This window comes from Sesamum indicum, linkage group LG16 (assembly GCF_000512975.1).
Source record: "Sesamum indicum cultivar Zhongzhi No. 13 linkage group LG16, S_indicum_v1.0, whole genome shotgun sequence".
Taxonomy (NCBI): domain Eukaryota; kingdom Viridiplantae; phylum Streptophyta; class Magnoliopsida; order Lamiales; family Pedaliaceae; genus Sesamum; species Sesamum indicum.
This window is the reverse complement of record NC_026160.1, coordinates 4,537,323-4,549,437: the sequence shown is the minus strand read 5'-3', so window position 1 is coordinate 4,549,437 and position 12,115 is coordinate 4,537,323. Positions and strand designations below refer to the sequence as shown.

The 12,115-nt window shown below is 38.5% G+C and overlaps 2 protein-coding genes across 3 annotated transcripts; both read right to left on the bottom strand.

Annotated features, from left to right (window-relative positions):
* LOC105178742 ((S)-ureidoglycine aminohydrolase) lies at positions 419-4,861 on the bottom strand. Of its 2 annotated transcripts, none has more exons than XM_020699340.1 (13): positions 4,659-4,861; positions 4,446-4,562; positions 4,017-4,104; positions 3,861-3,937; positions 3,688-3,757; positions 3,506-3,572; positions 3,061-3,146; positions 2,755-2,836; positions 2,537-2,593; positions 2,136-2,174; positions 1,671-1,741; positions 900-953; positions 419-687 (listed from the first exon to the last, which is right to left on the bottom strand). In XM_020699340.1, the coding sequence occupies exons 1-13, from the start codon at positions 4,714-4,716 to the stop codon at positions 618-620; spliced, it is 936 nt and encodes a 311-aa protein (XP_020554999.1). In that variant the 5' UTR covers positions 4,717-4,861; the 3' UTR covers positions 419-617. The 2 variants fall into 2 exon arrangements, with proteins under 2 accessions (XP_020554999.1, XP_011100581.1); XM_011102279.2 differs by having other exon boundaries at positions 3,688-3,727; positions 4,659-4,859.
* Positions 9,580-11,343, bottom strand: LOC105178752 (F-box protein At3g07870). The gene has a single exon (XM_011102289.2). It carries the CDS (start codon positions 11,098-11,100, stop codon positions 9,835-9,837), a length of 1,266 nt encoding a protein of 421 aa, XP_011100591.1. The 5' UTR covers positions 11,101-11,343; the 3' UTR covers positions 9,580-9,834.

Sequence of the window (12,115 nt, the reverse complement as noted above, 5' to 3'; positions counted from 1 at the left end):
TGTAGTCTGAAAATTTTCACAGAATTTCTTGTTGAAATCAATTGCAATGCATTGCCGATGGTTTAGCCACGACATCTTCTCTCGCCATACCAACGAAACTTGCGACAAACATGTCGCAACCAATTATCATGGTCTTGCCACGAATATATTAGTGAATGGGACAATCCATCGCGGATCAACCTAATTGCTCTTTGCAAATTTATTTCATTACAAAATGTACAACCGAGGATAAAATTGAAAATGTCAACTTTCAACAATCTTCAGGATAAGAAAACATATAGGAAGTACATTTTGGAAGACCTACTAATGATCACTTCTTGAAATTGGACTTTCAGCACAAAAGAAGTTCCGCCTATGATGTAATATAACAGTTCATACCTGATACACCCTACCACAATCACAGTTAATAGGAGACTGATGGCACAACTATCATACGATTTTCTCGATCAAAAGGTTCATAAATTCCGACCGTGAACTGGCCAAAAGAGAAGTGCAAGAGAACCAAAAACCAAAGAGGCCAATGAGACCTTAATCCTCCTGCAACTAGTGATGCCTAATGTTTTTTATATATACCGCCACCACAACCACATCAATATACGAAGTATAATCAGTTTTCGTTACAGTGGATTCCTATTCACATCTTTGTACAGCAAATATCGTGACTTTGTCTTGCCAAGTGCAGCATACCTGAAAATAAATAAAGTTGTCAAATTAACAACAATTTTCATGCTGCTCACGTGGGTAATAAATTACATGTGGTATAAACCATTTGATTATAATATGACAACAGTATAAAGTGAAATAGTGACATCACGATGATGATCTAACAGCATATTATCCGTATTCGCTACTACTCACGAACAACTTATTGTCAAAGAGCTTTGACACCCTTTACTCACCATTGAGGCACAAACGGAGCCATCCAAATTGTATCACCAGCTTGAATCGGATACCTGATGGATTCACATATTTCATAGAAGTTAAGACAAACATATTTCTGCCATCAATAAGGTATATATACAGAGAACAACAATCTAAATGAAAACTGTTGCCCACTACAACAAGCACTAAAGAAAAACGTTTTTAATGAAAGTGGAGCCTTAAATGCCTCGACTGTACTAGTAATACCAGCTGTAGGCATGAAGGACTTGTTAATCACGCAATATTTATCCTAAAAGGTTGGAATGTCAAGATGCACGTATAGATGCTAGCTTGTATACATTATATAGATAGTACAGAATTGAAAAGTTACCAGATGCTGAATACGGAAAAGTTACCATAGTTTATGAAGTTTCACTATCGCATATAGAGGCAATGATGCAAAGAAATGCATTCAGAATATTAACTCGAGTTTTTTCCACTATAGCACAAATTGTAATTATATGACATGCCACAACTGCATGTCTAGTGTATAAGAGGTTGCGGCAAGTTCGTTGCACTTGCAAGAAATATGCTATTGAGCACTCCCCTTAAAGTATACACCAATTATATGTCAAGCGTAATTTACTCGCTCACCATATGATTAGCTTGGATTTGACTGAACCTATTTCAGGCTAGAATTGCCTAGTTATTGGTGCTTGTCGTTTCAATGTCTTTGAGATTAAGAAACTATTCGAACTTCAGTTTTCAAGAAGTAACATCATTTGATTATGATGGAATTTATTTCATACCAGCTATCACCTAACCGGTATATGCCTTGCCCCTCCAACAGCAACAGACCGTGCTGGTTATAGTGTACTTCCTGCAAACATGCCAAACGAGCAAGAGTAAACAGGAATATTCAACATTCTTTTATTTCTTATGTTTAGAATCAAGGTAATTACATCAGATAATTGTGGAACCCAAATAGGGACTTGACTGTCATTCAAAGTTTTCCATTTATTGATGAAATAAAATCTAGAAAAAAAATTATTAAGGAGTGCGAAGAAGAAGACAAGATTACAATAAACAATCATGGAATTCAAGAATTCCTCCATCAGCTTCTCACAGGAAATATATTGAATATCAGAGAAACAAGCAAACAAGCATGTCCATCTTTCTAGGACAAATATGAATTAGCTCCAATGATGTTACATAAATTTACAGCTTTGATGTCATTAAACATATTAAACATCACTTTGTTGTGCAGACTATACCTTTACATTGAGGAATTCTCCTGGTTGAAAATCCATGATCTGCCACAGCAATAAGTTCATTAAAAATATAATAGCCAAATAGTACGATCTAATTCTGGGAAAATATGGTTAATGGCAAATAAGCTTCGTTATGAACAGAAAAATCCTTAAAATAAATGAACAAAAACATCTAAACAAGAAATGAAGCACAGAAGATTTTAAGGTAAGAGGTCGAGATCATTTCCATCATTTTGGAGAAAATGCACAAGACAAAGTAGAGGGTACTTTTTGAGCAAATTCAGGACATTAATTATCATTAGTTAGTATTTAAAACTTGACTTATGAAACCAAACACTAAGTGAATCAAGAATATGTGACGGCTCAATAAATTTAAGATGAAATTAATTGAAGCCACAACTTACATGAATGTTGAAATCATAAGGCAAAGAGGTGGGAAGAAGCTTCCTGAGCTCAAAAACCTGAGCAGGTGGAGAGAAAACATGAGATACTTTAAAATATATAAGCACCAATCAGAGAAATATACTTTTTGTCCTCTCTCTGCCTAAAGACTTTTTGGGAGATGAATTACAGGAAAGACTGTATTATAAACAGGAACCACTGCGACAATACGTCATGTTACCTCCCCCGGAGTTTCCAGAAGAGGCTGCTTATTTGTTGAACTGATAATCTGCTCAGTTGTATGATTTTCCAAATAGTCATACCTGAGACAAAGAGAACTTTGGGTGTTAAAGTTCTACAAAATGGTGAAGTTATTTGTCTCACATCATTTAGTCAATTCTTGCAATCAGATAGGTTTTTGTTAACACATCATCATAATAGGTTCCATAAGGCCCATAAAAATGTACGTTACAGCAAAAAAAACCAACAACGTGATAAACAGGACATGAAAGAATGTTTGTAGGAGAAAGATTTATTAACAAGAAACCTTCTTTCAAATATCACAAGAGTGGCAGAGGCATCAGACTGCACCGAATGTTCTGCATTTGGAGGAAGATAAGCATACGAGTCCACCTGCAATTTTTACACAGAGCAGTTCGTGAAGGATTTCGTCATTCTTTTCAGAGTATAAGTGAAAAAGGCCCTCGCATATTTGTTTAATTTAACACATCAACGACTTCTAGTTCTAACTTTAGAATATAAACTACAATAATTTGCTGGGATTATGATATAGAACTTATTATATTTCAATCCAATTATTGAGACTTTGGTGACTATTATTCAGTTAGCAACCAATTGCTGGAACTTGAAAGATGACCATTGTATTTGCCTGTTATCTACAAAATTATCTATCAACGATTAATGATCACCAGAACCATTAAACAAGAACAGGAAAGAGCAACTACTGTACAGTTTCAGTTTAGCTGTTATACCTCTAGCTTGTGTTTAAGGCCTGATGTATCAGTGAGAGTCACTTTACCCCCAAGCACAAATAGAAACCTGATTGTGCAAACACAAATTCGCCATAATTTTTGTTAGTGCAAAGTAAAAGGTGTATGGATATTAATCCAAATTCTTAGCCTAAATTTCTTGTAATGACTTAAAGCTTCCAGACCTCTCAACATCGCTTGGTGGGGGCCCTGATTTTGAATTTTCTGGAGAAATAATGCACAAGAAAATTCTTACTACAATGTGGAAGTGAACAGATAAGTCACTGAAACTCAGAATAATCCATCAGAACCTATCATCTAAGTTCACAATAAGAAGTCATTAACTTTCAAACCACACCTTGCACCTTTGCCAAGTACATAACAAAATGTGAGCCCATTGATGGTGTAATCAGATAAGCACCTAACGTGTTCGTCCTGTCAATCCATATACAAACATGAATGAAGAACGGCCTATACCATAGATTAGTTAGCTAAAATGTCGGGATAGAGATACCAATCAGGCAATGGGCTGAAGACATGACTTTCAGGAGTTATCAGAGCATGGTCCCTCTTGTAGACGCTGCGTGTAAAACCTGGCAAATCTGGAAACAACAAAACAACAAAATCAGCTAATAGTTCCATAATGCATTGCCTCATCTTAGGTCCATAATAGCACAAGGGTTAAATCCAAAAAAACACATAAGCAAAAAACCAAGAATCGCAAACCCACAATCAAACTCAAGAGAGAACAATGACTTAAGGTGAAAAAAGTTCATTCTAAATAAGCCCACCATAGTATTTCACCTACAAACAAACATCAAATACAATCAATGGATTCAACAAGTCATAAAAAAACTTCTTTTTCCCTCAATCACTTATATAAATATTCATTAAGTTCCACTGTATCTGAATCTTTTCAACCATTAAAACACAAGGGTCTAACCCTGAAGATGTGAAGGTGATAGTGTGGGTTGTGTCACTTTCCAATACAGTGGCTGAGCATTCAAGATTGATGGTGCAGAGCAAAACCCTTCATGGCAGAACGAAATTTCCGCAAGCCCTGTTCAGAAAGAATCCAAAGTACACGTCAAAAAGTGCCAAAAAATTTCAGAAAATTGAGAAGAAAACCGGGCAAGAAAGACAGAATTGTTCATACTCAGAGAGATTAAGGCGAAGAAGAGAGATTGGACTGAAAATGCCGAAAAAGATTGCATCTTTGAACAGCGAGATTGCGAAGTGACTGAGCTTGAGGGTTGAGTTCTCGCCCACTTTGTGCAGTGTTTGTCGTCTTCTGGTTTTTGTTATGGAAAAGTTGTATGTGTTCTGTGATGGTGAGTTGGTAGTGTTTTTGGGCTTTTTCTGGTGATGGAAGCTGAGTCATTAGTCTATGTATTATGACTTCCGAGAAAGAAATATTGTTACATTTCAACTTAAGTTTTATAAATTACCTTTTCACGTACATTAGTAAAAAAATATTAAATTGTAAGGGTAAAAAGTAAATATGAGATACACATTAAGCAAATGACACCCACCATATTACTTCTAACATTATTATAAATACCAAAATATTAATTTTTTAAAGGAGGACACTATTCATTAATTGAGACCCTTTATCTTGAAAACAACACCTCTTTCGAAAATCGCATTTCACCTGGTGTGCAATTGTGTCGTGGTAAAATTTTTGATTTATCCCTTAGTAAAAAAACCTCGACCACATCATTGGCGCCGTCTGTGGAAAAATTTACTTCGACACTGGGTATGCAAATCAAGTCTCGAGCCTTGGCGGAACAAGACCTGCCTTGCGAGCAGTCACCATCCTAAGAGTTAACCCCCCTGACGCATGAGCAAGTACCCATCAATGGGGAGATTCCTCCACCACATCGACAATCTTCGCTCGCGCCTTCCGGGAGAGCACTCGCCAGAAGCTCCACCCCAAAAATCGATGATCCAACTGACGCAAGAAGCTTTGCTCGCCCTGATACGCGACGCATCTACTTGAGCGGTGGCACAAGTCATAGCCCAATATGTAGCGCGACAACCTGGGAACACACCCCCTCCTTCCCCTTGTAGAAGTCGAGAATTATCCTCGGCTCCCGCGGAGGGGGAGTAGAGGCGGGAGGAAGTGAACAGCAAAATCTCTAGACCTGAAGTTGCACAAACTCAAGGTCATAATCTCCGCAATCGACAATCTTCCGCCCCCCACCCCCTAAGGGAGTCGAGGATTCCTCTTGTCATTGGCCGTAGCTCCTCCAAGACGTAGCCCTTTTGCGCCGAACATTTTAGCCGAAGCGCTCCCAGCAGGCCTCAAGGTCTCGAATCTATCGGAATATGATGGAACGGGAGACCCACAAGAACACTTAGATAAATTTTACGCCAAGATGGATTGGTACGATCTGAGTGACGCCGGTTACTGCATGGTCTTCCACACTATGCTGTCGAAACGTGCATTAGTCTGGTTCAACCAACTGCCCGCTAGAACTATTTCTAGCCTCGAGAAGGTGGTTCAACATTTCTTGCATCACTTCTCCATGAACAAAAAAGTTCCAAAGACGGCTGCATCTCTATTCACCATTCACCAAAGCGAGGGCGAAACTTTGAGAGACTACATCCAAAGATTCATGGACGCAGTGCATGAAGTTCACCACGTTAATCATGAGTTGTTGGCTAGTATTATCCAATAGAACCTGCTACCGGGAAGATTCAAGTAGTCCATAATCGGCAAGCCCCCTAGCATTATGGAAAATTTACTAGTGCGCTCCTAGAAATACATCCGGATTGATGAGTCTAATGCTTTGGATCCTTCCCTTAGCAGCAAAAGGAAGGGTTGGAAAGAGGAAAAGGAGTCGAAAAAGAAAAAGGAACACAAGCATGTACCTCCAGTGGGGTTTGCTCACTATACCCCCTTGAACGCTCCCAGAGGAAGGATATTAATGGTGGCGGAACAGCAAGGGTTAATCCGTCAATGGCCGCAAAGATGAAAGATAACCCCAAGAGACTCAAATCCGATAAGTATTGTCGTTTTCATCGGGACAGGGGACACACGACGGAGGAATGCCATCACCTGAAGAATGAGATAGAAAAATTGATCCAGCGAGGACAGTTAAAGGAATATGTCAACCACTATCCACAAGGACGCCAATTTGACCGTAGGTCGAATGTGCCAACTCCTTGTGACGATAATTATCTCACAGTAGGAGTCATCCCGTGACCTCAAAAAGATCAACAAGCCACGAATGAGTAACTCAAAGTTCACGTAGCGGGAAAAATTATTTTTTGGCTATTCACTTGTAATAGGAGAAAACTCGAGTAGTAGCTAAACATATCCTTCTCCTCTTTTGATTTTCCCTAAAACATTATATTTCAAATTTTAAGCAATGAAGTTAGTTTTCTTGTCGTAGTCCCAACAAACGAAACGAATTTAGACGTAGAGATCCTTGATGTTTTACGAGGACCCAAAGGCAAAAATCGTCATTGTCATATAGGCAAAAGTCGCTACCGCCCCGGGACCCCCAAAACGGAACATTCATTGAGATCCTTGTTGATAATGTCACCTCGAAAACTTTACATCCCTTTGAAGTTGGTAAAAGACCGGCCCCAAGACATGGAGTATCTTTTGAGGCAACATCCCCTTATCAAATTCTTGAGGCAATGTCCCCTCATAAAAATGTTGGACTCGAAAAATTTGCCCCCCTTTAAAAGTTTGTAAAAACCTAACTCTGGAGCATGAGCAAAAACATCCCTTAAGGCAACATTTACGAATATAAATCATAAGAGAACAAAAACAACAACTTAGAAAGTGTTGTCACTCCATTTATGAATATGGAATGCTATCGAATTACCTACTAAAATTTTCAACCGTGTGGATGGTGAGAAAATCACGCCAAGAGGCAAGGTCCTTAAAAAAAAAAAAAATGCGCCGCTTCACCTTCTCCAAAGTCTTGGGGAGCTCCATCACCACATGTAAGAATTGTTTACGGGAAGTCTCATCTCTTGAAGGTGTCGTCGAATTCTTCAAAACAAATGAAAGTATTCGGCGCAAAAGATTAACGTCCTTAAAAAAGAAAAAATTTGCGCCGCTTCACCTTTTTCAAAGTCTTGGGGGGCTCCGTCACCACATGTAAGAATTGTTTACATGGAGCCTGATTGAAGATAACATCGAATTCCTCAAAACAAATGAAAAAGTTCGAAGCAAAAAATGAATAAGCTCTAAATAACCTCTACTAATAGAGAATGGAACAAATATTAACAAAAAATATTTGATGGTGTAGTGGTTGGAGATCCTACTTTTTATCCTTTTGACCTGGGTTCCAAACTCATAGGGCGCAACAATAAGCATCTCGGAGGTGGCTTGCCTTGAGCTGGAGTGGGCTTGCGCGGTCGGGTGCTCGAGCCAAACACCCCTAGCTCGAGGCACTGTGCCTTGAGCCCGCGAGGTGCACCCAAGCTCCAGCCTCGAGCCCGAGGTCCACCCCCAACTCCAGCTCGAGGCGCACTGCCTTGAGCTGAGCTCGTGCCTCGAGTTGGGCTCTCGGTGCACCAGCTCAAGGCACAACGCCTCAAGCTAGCGAGCCCCAGCTCAAGGCAGGTGCATCCCCTAGTGCACCCCGAGCCCCAGCTCGAGGAAGGTCCACAGTGCCTCGAGCTGGGCTCTCGCCCCACAACCGAGGTCCTTCGAGCTGAGCTTCGTGATGCACCACCTGGTGCACCTCGCTCCACCTCAGGGCACTGTCTCGAGCACTTGTGCCACCTACTGCACCCTGCACCACCTCAAGCACCCTTACACCCGGGCTCGAGGTGCAGCACCACTAGGCGCTCAGAACCACCAGGCGCAGCTTGAGTTGGGCACCAAACACTGTTGCCCAATGATGTACGTTAGTAAAAAATATTAAATTGTAAAGGTAAAAAAGTAATTTGATACGTATGAGCCACACATTAAGCAAATGCGACCCACCACACCTATAACTTCCAACACTATTATAAATACCAAAATATTAATTTTTTAAAGGAGGACACGATTCATTGATTGAGACCCTTTTTCTTGAAAAAAACACCGCTTTCGAAAATCGCATTTCATTTAGTGTGCAATTGTGACGTGGTAAAATTTTCAATTTTATCCCTTAGTAAAAAATCTCAACCACATCACCTTTAAAGTTATACTTTCACCCCTCTACTCGAGCTTTAATCAAATTAATTTTTATAAAAAAAAGAAAATTTTTAAGTCAATATTCGACAAATTAAGCTCAAATTATTTTTTTACTCAAATCAGTATCCAATAATTAATTTAACTTTAAAATTTTATTTTTGATATAACATAAGAAGAGAACTTTAGGTCTTCTTTGGTCTCATTTTAATTATGTGTCTTAAAAATATTTTCACATATATTTGCAAAAATGTGTTTAGATTAGTAGGATTTATATATCAAATTTATGGTGTGAACAAGTATTTTCTCTCTTTTTGTTTCAATGTGAAGAAATAAGAAAATATTAAAAACGTGTGGGGGTGTAACACTAGAGTAAAAGATCCTTTGTTCCTTAGAAAGGGAATGTTTGCAACTCTTTGAAATAAATACTTCTCACTTTATTATTGATAATAAGTGTTTTAATTTACAATTTTTGCTTTTTAAGTTCTTAAATTAAGTAAATTTTAATAAAAAAAATTATATAAGCAATTTCCTACCAAAATTTGGAGTTTATTGATAAAATATAAATATTAAATTATTTTCAAACACTCAAATTTTAATTTTTTTAATTTTTAAAACATATTAACAACTTTAATTTCCACTACTTAACTTACAACTTTACTTATAACTTATCGTCATCATAAATATACAAATTATTACTAGCACAAAGCATCAAAATAAGCGGATTAATGAATTTTTTATTTAAAATTCTGTTGTGTCTCTACTCTATTTAGTATACACATTATGTGTATAAATTTTTTGTTTAGATTAAATAAAAAACATAATTTTTATAAACATGACGTGTATATATTAATTCAAATAAAAAATGCAACAGGATTAAAAATAGAGAAAGTTCAATTCAAATCGATACAATGATACCTATCTTATGCCAAATAATAAGAGCAATTGCTAGGAAAATTGCACCACATTGATCAAGAAACACATGGCATGTATGAATATATGCATATCTAGATCAATGGATATACATAGAATAAATGAGGGGAATTTTTGTGCAGCCTGAAATCAAATTAATTACATAATAAATATGATATATATGATTGATTTTTTAATTGTACATCAATTACGCTATAATATGTTCTACAATTAATTTAAATTTGTTGATATCCAATCCGAATTAAAATTTGCCCAAAAATCATAAGGGGGAAGCCGCAGATTGAAGGCTACCAACATGAAGCGTGGTCTGATAAATCCTGGGCATCCCATCAAACACCAATTCCCTAAAACTCCCATTCTCTGGATCATAAGCAACCAAACCTCCTCCCCTGTACTCCAACACCACCTCCCCATTCCTGAAAACACACAACACCCGCACTGATTTCTTACCAACCATATTCCGCCAGACACCAAGCGATCTCTCCAGCTCCGGACTGATCATCGACACCGGATAGTATACTCCCACACTGTACTCCTTCACCCAAGACTCACTCACTCCGTACTCTTTCAAGACCCATATGTCCAACGCCCCATGTCCCGGAGGCAGAGGCACAGCAGCGCATAGTCTTCCGTCCAGCGCCGCAAGATTGCAGCCTGCCCACCTCCCAAAAGGCCCGGAAACGGACCCGGGATTCGTGATCAAGTGAAATGAATCATCGGCCACATCGTAAGCTACAATTGCCCGACTCAGGCGGCCGTTGAACTTGCCCCACAGGCTCACCCAATGAAGCCGTCCGCTCACGAGAATTCCAGGCGACGACCATTTCTCCAACCTGTACGGCACGGTCCCTTTGTTCTCCCACACGTTCCTACTTAGGCTATACACCCAAACTTCTGATTCTTGCCTGGTTTGATGAGTCTTGAAGCCCCGGAAATTTCTAGCCATGCGGCGGTAAAAGGAAACCGTGTGGTACGCGATCTTGATCACCTTGTAGTCGTTGGTGACGGGATGAAAGCCAAATCCATACACGATTACCTGATCTTGCAAATGATAGTTCTTGGGAAGCTCAAGGTAGGCTCTTGTGAAAGGGTTGTACAAGCTAATGGACTCCTGGAACAACGTATTGATCAAACACAGTAAACCATTGCACGAACCCAGTATGCTGAATTCAGGCATGGAGACGGCGAAAGGGGTGTCGATTCTTCTGAGTCTTTCGTCCGAGAGTTGGAGGAAGTGGAGCTGGTTCCGGATGGGGTAATCGGAGTGGAAGATGAGGCATGAGCTCTCGTTCATGGACGATCGAGAAAGGTGCAAGTTAACGAGGTTGGGGTCGTGGGAGAGTGAGTTGAATGATCGGCAGGCGAAGCTGAGACGGATGAGGGATGTGATGGGGAGCCTGGAGAGGATGTCAATGACTATTTCATATGGCAGTTGAGCGAAGGAGTTAGCAGTACTGGGATCACCTTCATCCGTGTCGTTGTGGTGCTTTGTTTTCTTGATTTGGGTTTGGTTTCTGGATTCCATGACTGAAGATGTTCGTCGGAAGCGTGAAGGAAGTCAAGAAGATGAAGAAGCTTTGGGATTGAAGATATAAGCTACGGTGTATTTGAAAATGATGTTTGCGTATTAAAATACTTAGAGATGAGAACAAGAAGAGCTCCATTAAAGACAAGGAATAAATAGTATATGTATGAAACAAGAAAGTGACAGCAAAAGACATTAATGATATATAATCTGAGGATGATCAATGTTTTGCCTACAAGAAATATGGATTTTTGTCGTACTAATTAACATACCGAAAACTATAAATAAGTACCAATTAAGTATTATTGTCAAATGATTATTAGTAATTATTTTTGCAGTATAGACCAAAATATTAGCTATAAAAATTATAATAAATATTTTTGTCACAACTAAAATAACGATAAATAGGGATTAGCCAAAATTGAAAATTTTGCATTGATTTTATTTGGTCTTACGTGGTATATAATATTTGCGTGCCAGATTTTTTGGCACACCACAAGGTCGAAGGATTTTCAAAAAATATTCTAGGATCACAAGGGACTAATCCTACAAAACAAAGGTTAGCATTTTGATGGTTAAGTTTAAACGAATTGGTATGGTCAGGAATGCGACTGAAGTGTCAAATAAAAAAATTATTTAAAACGAATCAAAAAGGTGTTTCCTTTAAAATTTCCGGCGTTCGGTGTTTGTCAAAAGCATAATAATAAATAAACAAACATGCTAGACAAGTAGTTAGCGGATGAAACAAAAAGTGTAGAAATAAAACATGAAACTTTACCTCTCGTTTATATAGTTAAACAGCAACGTGTGTTGTTCCATTTACATTCTCCCGTTCACTTTAGTATCTAAACAGAACCACTCTAATTTGTCTACACCACATTAAGGAAGAGATATAGTTCTTTTTCTATTGCTAGATAGAACAATGAATAAGAAGAAAAACAACTCTAAACTAACACTATTGATTAGTACTTTTCGGAATGTTTTATATTCTAACTTGAATCCAATTCAATGTAGA

Bases quoted from the DNA above. Each gene is read 5' to 3' on its own strand.
- LOC105178742 (XM_020699340.1), bottom strand. From the start codon at position 4,716: ATGCAATCTTTTTCGGCATTTTCAGTCCAATCTCTCTTCTTCGCCTTA. The intron at 3,573-3,687 runs GTCTGGAAGCTT...TTGCACAATCAG, and splicing joins CCACCAAGCGATGTTGAGAG to GTTTCTATTTGTGCTTGGGG. The intron at 2,837-3,060 runs GTTTCTTGTTAA...TCTTTGTCTCAG, and splicing joins CTTGTGATATTTGAAAGAAG to GTATGACTATTTGGAAAATC.
- LOC105178752 (XM_011102289.2), bottom strand. From the start codon at position 11,100: ATGGAATCCAGAAACCAAACCCAAATCAAGAAAACAAAGCACCACAAC.